The following is a 10490-nucleotide window of genomic DNA, read 5'->3' as shown; positions in this document are numbered from 1 at the left end:
CCCTGTGTGGAACCTGCAGTAGAACCTTTAGTAGAACCAGTGTCCCTCTGTGGAACCTGCAGTAGAACCTTTAGTAGAACCAGTGTCCCTCTGTAGAACCTGCTGTAGAACCTTTTGTAGAACCAGTGTCCCTGTGTGGAACCTGCTGTAGAACCTTTAGTAGAACCAGTGTCCTCCTGTAGAACCTTTAGTAGAACTAGTGTCCCTCTGTGGAACCTGCAGTAGAACCTTTAGTAGAACCAGTGTCCCTCTGTGGAACCTGCAGTAGAACCTACTGTAGAACCAGTGTCCTCCTGTAGAACGTTTAGTAGAACCAGTGTCCCTGCGTGGAACCTGCAGTAGAACCTTTAGTAGAACCAATGTCCCTGTGTGGAACCTGCAGTAGAACCTTTAGTAGAACCAGTGTCCTCCTGTAGAACCTGCAGTAGAACCTTTAGTAGAACCAGTGTCCCTGTGTGGAACCTGCAGTAGAACCTTTAGTAGAACCAGTGTCCTCCTGTAGAACCTTTTGTAGAACCAGTGTCCCTGTGTGGAACCTTTAGTAGAACCTTTAGTAGAACCAGTGTCCCTGTGTGGAACTTGCAGTAGAACCTTTAGTAGAACCAGTGTCCCTGTGTGGAACCTGCAGTAGAACCTTTAGTAGAACCAGTGTCCCTGTGTGGAACTTGCAGTAGAACCTTTAGTAGAACCAGTGTCCCTGTGTGGAACTTGCAGTAGAACCTTTAGTAGAACCAGTGTCCCTCTGTAGAACCTGCAGTAGAACCTTTAGTAGAACCAGTGTCCTCCTGTAGAACCTTTAGTAGAACCAGTGTCCCTCTGTAGAACCTGCAGTAGAACCTTTAGTAGAACCAGTGTCCCTGTGTGGAACCTGCAGTAGAACCTTTAGTAGAACCAGTGTCCTCCTGTAGAACCTTTAGTAGAACCAGTGTCCCTGTGTGGAACCTGCAGTAGAACCTTTAGTAGAACCAGTGTCCTCCTGTAGAACCTTTAGTAGAACCAGTGTCCCTCTGTGGAACTTGCAGTAGAACCTTTAGTAGAACCAGTGTCCCTGTGTGGAACTTGCAGTAGAACCTTTAGTAGAACCAGTGTCCTCCTGTAGAACCTTTAGTAGAACCAGTGTCCCTGTGTGGAACCTGCAGTAGACCCTTTAGTAGAACCAGTGTCCCTGTGTGGAACTTGCAGTAGAACCTTTAGTAGAACCAGTGTCCTCCTGTAGAACCTTTAGTAGAACCAGTGTCCCTGTGTGGAACCTGCAGTAGAACCTTTAGTAGAACCAGTGTCCCTGTGTGGAACTTGCAGTAGACCCTTTAGTAGAACCAGTGTCCCTGTGTGGAACTTGCAGTAGAACCTTTAGTAGAACCAGTGTCCCTGTGTGGAACTTGCAGTAGACCCTTTAGTAGAACCAGTGTCCCTGTGTGGAACCTGCAGTAGACCCTTTAGTAGAACCAGTGTCCCTGTGTGGAACTTGCAGTAGACCCTTTAGTAGAACCAGTGTCCCTCTATGGAACCCGCAGAAACAGTGTACTGTCTCTTTAAGGGCTCGGTGCTCGTCTGTTTCGTATTGATCATCCTCCATTTTCCAACACTCCGCGGCGGCACTGCTAACACAGCTCCGGCAGTAGAGCCACCAGAGCCAGCCCTGTACCTGGAGAGGAAGCCAGGACCGGGGCAGCCATGGCAGCCAACATGTACCGGGTTGGAGGTAAGGGGCACACAGCCTTCCGGTCCCTTCTGCCACACTTTTCTGCGTACATTGTGTCGGTAGTCTCCTTGTTTGGCCGTGGCTCTGTCTGTGTTTGCAGCTCGTGCTCCGGTTCTCCTTCCTTCCTTCCTTCTTTCCTTCCTTCTGTCCGTCTTTTATTTCCTAAAGCTAAACAGCCTTGTGCTTCTGATGATGATGATGGTGAGTGTGTGAAGAAGAGGAGGAGGAGGAGGAGGATGGTGATGAAGACTAGTGCTTACTGAACTGCCTTTACATTCCCTCCCTTTCTTTTGGAGCTACTTGAGCCCAAACAACTGAAATGTGATTATGGCCGTGAACGTAACATGCATGGGCTTTGATATTCAGCACAACAGGACCAACATATAGAAAAGTTTGGTGTGCACTTTAAGTATTGGCCGAGCTAATCTGTGGTTTTAACACAAGTCAGATTAATTTGAAATTCACTAATCTGCAGGAACCTACTAAGACTGGAAGGGAAGCGGTAAGAAGTGGGTCCATTTAAGGAGAAAAGTACAATCAAACCTACCAGGATGTTATCATAAAGTTCAGGCTTCTGTCTAAGAGATGGAACTATATGGAAATGTCATATCACAGTTATCATTATTATCATGGTATTGTTGAAATTGGGCTCAAAATGTTCAAAAAGTACTGATACACACTGAAAGAATTTAACCAAGTTGTATTTAAAAAAAAACCAAACAAATAAAATAATAGTCACAATGTCCCTTCTGTTGCAGAAACATTCAAATATTAACCCTTCGCGGTCTGAGCCTATTTTGTCCGTTTTTCAGTCCTTTTGATTTTGCCTTTATATCCTATATAAACAAATGTTTACTATACCCATGTTTGGGATCTGTTTTTCCAGCACAACTTCATCTGTATCATCTGTTTTTTTTGTGTTTTTTTTTTCACTTTAACCTACTATAAAAAACATAAAAGGACAGAAACCACACACACACACACACACACCAAAAAATAAATTAATTATTTATTTATTTTCACAAAATAAAAACAGCAATGGAAAAAACAACAACATTCAAACAAGTAACAAAATTATGCAGGAGACGTTAGAAGCCAAAAAAGGTTTATATGAATACCTCCCCCGAAATGAACAATACACAAAAAAAAGAATTAATTAAAAAATACAACATAACTGAAATAATAAACTAAAGTAAAAACAATACAAATGTAAATCCACATTACAAATCATCAAGTACAAATCAAGTGATATACAGCCTTACATTTTTTTTCATGAATTAAAGTCCTTTTCAGATGCTTTTTCAACAGTGATAAAGTAGATGTTGATTGAAGTTCAGGTCTTAGATTAATTCCACAGATTTGGTCCACGATATTTCAGAGAATACTGACAGACTGAAGTTCGGCAGTACAGTATAAAATCTGATTTGAAAAATGTCTGTAATTTATTGCATTAATAGCACACAGATGCTTAACGAACCTTTTCAAAGACTTTAAAAGTGAATATTGGTTCCAAATATTAGGTATAGAAAATTAAAATTGTAATAAATTTAAACTATACTCAAATATTTGACATTAAAGCAGATCTTTACATAGGCGTTTTCTCCCCTAAAAGTGCGGTAATCAAACACAGTTATCAAGATAATTAGAATTTAATGTTAATACTAACCGTTGGGAATTTACCACCGTTTATTGTTATACCGGTTATTGTTACATCCCTACGTCTGTCTAACCAAAAGAGTCAGAACGGGTGAAAAATCTCATATAAAACATCCCATAGATGCTTTTATCTCATCTTTAACCAATAATGTTTTTTTTTTTTTTTTTTTTTTACAGGCAGCTCCATTTAATATTGAATTCAGATTCCAGTATTCTCCTCCCACTCATTTTCTGCCTATGTTGCTCTGAATCACATCTTGTAGGTGCTGATTATCATATTCATATTAGGTTGTAGCTCCTGTATACAGTAGTTTCAAATAAGCCAGTTGCATTTTTGGATTTGTTTCCCAGGATGAGTGGATGTGAGAAAGGACAAGAAAAGAATTCAATCCTCTTTACACACACACACACACACACACACACACACACACACACACACACACCACACCACACACACACACAAAAACTGCATTATTGGTAAATTTGGATTCTACACAAGATCTGTGATTAGATATGATTATAATATACTATCAGAATTACCAGGCAAGAAAAGTTTTTTTTTCCCTCTGTCAGTTTACTGTAGATGAAATTTCATTTCATCAGAATATATTCATTCACTTTTAAAATGATGCATATTGTTGTTTATTTATACTGCAAGGGTTGAGTAAGCCTAAATCACGTTTTTTTTTTTTTTTTTTTTTGCACACAAGCAACTATGAATATGTGAGAAAGAGATACTTAGTGATTGCATTTTTTTAAATATAAATTTAGGAGATATATTTCAATGTGTTGAGCAATGAAATATCTAAGGAGGGAATAATGTGACTTGGATTGGTGCCTGGATCAAAAATAGCTCATAATGAATGGCAAAGCCCTCCTATTTAGTCAAATTTCTCTACGTGTGAGAAAACAGGAGAACATGTCCACAGCAGGCAGAAAGTTAATGCTTTAAGTGCCAGACGATTGTTCATTTTGTGCATTTCTCCGCATTCTCAAACTCTTAAGAGTGGTCTTACACAAGTAGGTTCTCCAGGTTTTTTTAAGCATTGTTTACATTTGGTTCAGTTAGTTTTGCAACTTAGCATGATTTACCTCCATCCCTCTGTCATCTTCTACATTTGCGCCATCTCACTGTACTTTCCATCAATTGGTTTATTTACAGGTTGACATCTGACACTGACATTTTGATAATTTGTCTCATTTTTTATTCAGTTTGTTTCCTTCTTTGTTTAATGGCAGTGATATCTGTGTGTAACTTTCCTCAGGCTAATTAAAAACTCTTAACCATGTGAAAGTGTTTTGACACAGTAAATGAACCCAACCACAGTTCACTTTGTCTGGACCCAGACCAAAGACTGGCTCATCCTACTGTTTAATCCCAGTGTAGTAAAATGAGTGTTTTCCTGTCTTCTCTACCCACCTTTGTAACTAGAGAGCTTAGGTGGGACTAAAATGAATTAAGCCAGAATTAATTTGACTTTCCGATGCCAGAAAGTTATTCTTTTAAATCCAGATTCTACACAGTTTGTGGTTTGCCCTTAATATTGAGACTGAAAACAGCGCAAAGAGGCCTAACTGTTTAATAACCTAATAAAAAACCACAAACTATGACAATCAAATTACTGAATAAAGGTACTGTTAAACAGCTTTTGTCCGCATTAATAGTAGTAACCAAATCTGAAATTAGTCGAATTGTGCCCCAAAAACAGGTTTCATAATTGACCAAAGCGTCTCCTGAGACCATTTCATCTTGACATCAGAACAAAAACAGAGCCCCCTTTCGATAGATGGCCACTACTGCTTTGCAAGACAATGCAAGATCATCTTGGAAAAGCGATGACTTCCCATGTGAATGAACCGTGTGGACAAAAGCTTGGCTCCGTGTGAGCCTTGATGTCTTTGTTTTACTGCGCAGGCCACAAGCCGCTCTTCCGCCGCCCGCAGCACTTCTTCCTCAAGCTTTCTCCATATGCAGGAAAGTATTGGTGACTGTGTATAGGCTGCAGTCTTATCTTGGTTGTGGGAAGGGAAGAGAAGCAAGTGCAGTCTGTCTTTACACTGCAATGGAAGCTAAAAAGCCTGCACCTCTGAACAGGAGACACCAAGCTGCAAACTTATTGCCAGGCTGAAAAGTAGCCTCCCATGAGACTTGGGAAAGGAGAGAAATTGTTTTGCTGAGATCTAGGTGTGAATACTCTAGAAAAAAAAAATACTCTGACGACTCTGGTAAAGAATGTGCTGAAAGTGTTGTAGTGTTTACCAGCTTAAAATGTGAGTAACTTTTAACAGTGCTCACATTTTATTTGGCTGGTGAATGACAAGGATTTTCTTCACGTTGGCAGTTATGATTCAGAACCAGCTTAAAGGTGTTGGAATGTTTACTAAATTACAAATGGACTAAATTTGAAAGTGCCCACACTTTGTTTGCCGTATGGCTGGTGTTAATTTCCCACACTGGCAGTTGCCTCTCTCATAGGTCTGGTGGGTGTACTCACAGTCAAAGATCTGAGGCTTGTTCGCTGCCATCCTGCCAAGTTTAGGACAATCAGTTGGACAGATGCATGACAGCTATTAGATCAATTCAACAAAATGTTCCCATCAACACATTCCAGTTAACAGCCACTTGCAATATTTGGCTTTTGCTTTGAGTTATATTTGCCCATAGCTTGTTTGTTGAACCACAGCAATGTTCAAGATGTGGTTGTTTAAATACTTTAAAATCACAAACCTTTATGTCAAATCTATACCCTTTTGCTCCTGAATCTCATTTGAACAGGCTGCTTCACAAGTGCTGGACAGATGTCTGATGGAGGTTGCATTGCTGCCACTGGTCATAAAAGTAGGGCTGTAAGAAAATATCAGTTCTGCAATATATCGTGATATTTCATTTCACAATACTGTATCGATATTAAAAAGTACTGTATGGATATTTTTAGGTATTTATTCAAATGCAGATATTGTGGAGGTTCATTTTTCTTTTTTTGTTTTCTGTTTTCTTTATATTTTCTTTATTCTTATTTAACACTCTTTTATTCAATAATGTTCGTTCCTTTGTTGGGATTGAACTCAAATACTGTTCTGATGTTAGTTCTGAACTAATAGAATATGAACATTTGAACAGGATCTGAAACTGTAATGTCTGTAAAGTATAATTTAAGTTTTAACACAGGAAAATTTTGTGATATAGCGTTAGATCCTGTTCTGATTAAATAAAAATGTGTTTAGTATTTGTGCAGATTTTGGGTGTAATTCAATTCCTCAAGGAAATAATCATTTAAAAAAAGAAGTAAAATTTGCCTTATTAACAGTATCATGAATGATGTATATCTATCTCGTATCGTGATCCTAGTATTGTGATTTGTATCGTATCGCCAGATTCATGCCAATACACAGCCCTAGTTATAAGACTAAATCCTTCTTGTTCGAAAACCACCAAAAGGACTCTGATCATTGTAGGAAATGAAAATGAGATATTTCCTGAGATACTAAGTATTGAGTAAAGAGATAAGTATTAACTGAAAGTACCTTGGTGACCTTCCTCTTATTCTTCAACAGGAATGGAAGGAGATTGACAAATAGATGGATGGATCAGAACAGATAAACAGATGTGTGCTGCTCTGTCTGGCTTGATTTCATCGAAGTGAGTGATAGGAAAGTGTGAAAACAAAGTGTGAGGTTGATTTAGATTAAATTACCTGCCATTGCTATGGAAACCTCCTTCCATACTATTAAAAAAAAATCAAGACACAATTTTTTTTCTCGTGGTTGTTGCTCATGACGACACACCTTGTTCTGTGTGTGAATGAGTAAGCGCTGGGATGTGGAGGGGTGTTATGTGCCTACAGACAGGCATGGGTGGATGTTCACCTTCTTACGCTCTACACTTTTGTCTTCAATATTAGCTCTAGCACAGGCCTTTTTCGTTAATGTCTTACACTGGATAGTATAGTGTGGCATATCAATGACAAATGAACTATGCATTGAATGTATTTAATTAAATAAATAAAAGTAGACATTAATGCTCGGTCTGTCCAGTCATATCAGTGAATCATAATTTTCTGTTTTTTATGCAAAAGATTACTTAGAGCTGTTTTATATTGAGACAACTTACACATTAATACAATTTTTAAAAAGTATACTTTGATCTTTTTGAAATATTTTCAACCTGTACTATACTGTGTGTAGAAATGCTTATTTAATAGCTTGCTACAGCTGAGCAAAATTTTCTAAAAACATTCAGACAGATTTGATTTCATATCTACATGTTTCCACCCACAAAAAAATTGACCAAATAATTTGGTCAAACGGACATCATTAATTACTGTAAACCAACCCTCCTCCAGCAGTGTACTCATCACCTATGACACTATCACCTGGACACCGCAAAGGCTGTGTGTGATATTACATGTAACTTGTTCTGAAGTATGTCTGTGACGTAACTTTAACCTGAGCATCACAGAAAACAACATCATTCTGTTTAGCTAAATGCACTTCAAACAAACCTGAGACTGTTGAACAATGGTCTGAAGACACCATTGGAAGTCACTGTGATACACATGGAGCTCCTGTGCACTTTGTCATCTTATGTCGTGTTTCCACTACATGGGACCGGCTCAACTCCACTCTGGTACCAGGTTCTATTCCAGACCGTTTCCGCTCTGGTACCAGGTCCTATTCCAGACCGTTTCCATTCCTGGATACTACCCACTTTACAGTACCTGGTTGTCATAGCGATGCGGTGCGTTACTTCTGTGTCGTCTGCTCACAGTTGCTGATAAACTCACTCGTTGCGTGTTGTCTCGTCAAACTCCTGCTGAATTTTTCCATCTGAACCTCCTGGACAAACCATGGTGTAGTTTTACAGACTGTCATCATGTGGATTAACCTACCGACAGATTTACTGTCAACTACTGCATCTGTTTTTTGGAAAAGGGCGGGTCACAAAGACGATTCTGACCAATCAGTGGTCTGCAGTGTTTACATGTCACCTTTTAGTATCTGGTCCCCAGTCCTGGAACCTCAGCGGAGGTGAGAACAAAAAAGTAGTACCGGGTACCAGATTCCAGGCCCTTTTTCGTAATGGAAATGCAAAAAGGCCGAGTGGAGTCAATATCACGTAGTGGAAATGCTGCATTAGTGCCACTCTAGTGCTGGACTAACCACTGCTACTGCTGACTCCATGCTCTCTTCTCAAAGTTGTATTAAGAAAGTTGAACACAGCAATGTATAGAATTTTATCAAATCATAATGTCAAGTGGAAAAATTCCCATGCAGATTTTCCATTTTTTTTCCCCCCACATTTTTGTATTGCACTGGAGTGCAACAGGTTTAAGTCTGACTGTTACACATTGCAAGCCAATGAAGGAAGGAGACATTGCTGGCTGGAATGCTGAAGAGTGGTTTTATAATTATTTATAAGGTCATCATCAGATGCTGACAGATCCTGTAGCAGAGGTCATATGTGAGAAAATATAACACGTTAAACAGCAACTAGCTGCTCTTTTATTTGTGATGAAATACCTTAAAATTTACTCGTTTGAGAAGACGGCAACACATCCTCTTATTTGTGAAGCTAAAATGAAGAAATGTTTGGTGTATTTGCTTAAATGACATGATATTTGCTTGAATGTTTCTACACATAGACTAATCAGTTAATTGTTATTTTAGCTCAGGCTCCGGGATAATACCCAGACACACCAGTTTACAAGCATCAAGCCTTGTGACCTGTCTGTAGACTGACTCCCAACCCATCAGCACAGGCTACATTATGTTTCTGATCTGGAGCATTTCAACAGCAATTCGACGTTCCCTGCTTCCCTGCCCTTAAATACCATGTATAGCAATGTATTTAATTTGGTCAACTACTCTGTGAGACTGGATGTCAGTCATTCATATCAAACTAAATCTATCTTTTGTGGCTTATTGTTGATCTGAATATCTTTTTCATTCGGTGTCATGGTTTTGGTCACTTGTTTGTCACTTCCATTCCTGCCATGCCTGACCCTGGAGCTGTCTCTCTCTCTCTCAGACCCATCCGTATCCTTGTGTTTCCCCGTCTCTCGTCATCGCCTCACTAACTGTCTTTCTTTCTCTGGCCTGGTTTGAATCAGCAGCCCAGCAGACTCTCTCTGTTGGGGCTCAGTAACATGCCTTGATTGGCTCCAACAAATTTGACTGCACTGTGACATCATGGGCGCCGGAGCAGGCTGATTGGCTTACACAAGGAGCTTGGGGATGGAGAGTAGGGTAGGGGGGTGTACATGGGTTGAGGCGGTGGGAGGGCTGATGGGAAACGGAGAGACTGAGTGACGCTGCTCTGTGCCTACAGGCCCTGCTTTTCCCTCTCTCTCTCTCTGTTGCTCTCATTTTGAGTTCCTCTCCAGCTTCAGCTTCTCACATGGTGGAAACTCCAACACTCCAAACAGCCCACGTTTTACTCAACCCTTCTCTTCCCATACTCCCTTTTTTTCTCCGTGTGGAGGGCAGGGAGGGGGACATGGGGTGAAGTTTTTTTTTTTTGGGTAACTGAGGGTCCAGAGGCAAGAAAAAGGAAGATGTTAAAGTCTGCCCAATATCCCACCTTCACATAGATGTGGATGACCAAAAAAAAAGACCAAAAGCATCTCACTGTGTGGTGCATTTTCACACCAAAACTGAGTGTTTTTCAACATGTGGTTCTGCTCTAGTTTTTTTTTTTTTTTTTTTTTTATTAATGGTCATGACGCATTTTAGCTCATAATTAATAGAGCTGGCGAAGCTGAAGCTGATAACGTCAACATTTCTCTTCACTGTTAGTCATGGGACCTGTTCCTGTTTTTCAATGATCAGGGTCCTTTTGAACATTGACAGTTTATTCACCTTGACATGTCCAAGGGATTTTTAGTAGACATTTAAAAATGCCACATGTAACATTAGAGGGGACTGAAAAGTGTTTCATTGCAGAAATGGAGCATAGTCTCCATAGTTATGTTTTCATTCAATGAGAACAGTTGAGACTTTGTTACCTAAGAATTAGTTCTTTATATCTACAGGAGAGTAGGTCGCCTGACATGGATTCTGCCATGTTTCTACAGCAGATCTTAATGAACTTTCTTCTTTCTTTGTGAGAGTGGTATATAGTTTTAACTAGGGA

General features: G+C 39.7%; 1 protein-coding gene across 3 annotated transcripts in view; it reads left to right on the top strand.

Annotated features, from left to right (window-relative positions):
• Window positions 1–1569: 1569 nt before the first annotated feature.
• Window positions 1570–10490, top strand: part of mta1 (metastasis associated 1) — a 71895-nt gene continuing 62974 nt past the window's right edge. For all 3 annotated transcript variants that reach the window (XM_030127235.1, XM_030127234.1, XM_030127233.1), the window contains exon 1: window positions 1570–1702. In XM_030127235.1, the coding sequence (XP_029983095.1) occupies window positions 1675–1702 (28 nt within the window). In that variant the 5' untranslated portion in view covers window positions 1570–1674. The remainder of the gene's footprint in view (window positions 1703–10490) is intronic.

Source organism: Sphaeramia orbicularis, chromosome 22, assembly GCF_902148855.1.
Source record: "Sphaeramia orbicularis chromosome 22, fSphaOr1.1, whole genome shotgun sequence".
NCBI classification, from domain to species: Eukaryota; Metazoa; Chordata; class Actinopteri; order Kurtiformes; family Apogonidae; genus Sphaeramia; species Sphaeramia orbicularis.
This window is presented reverse-complemented; position numbering and strand designations above follow the sequence as displayed.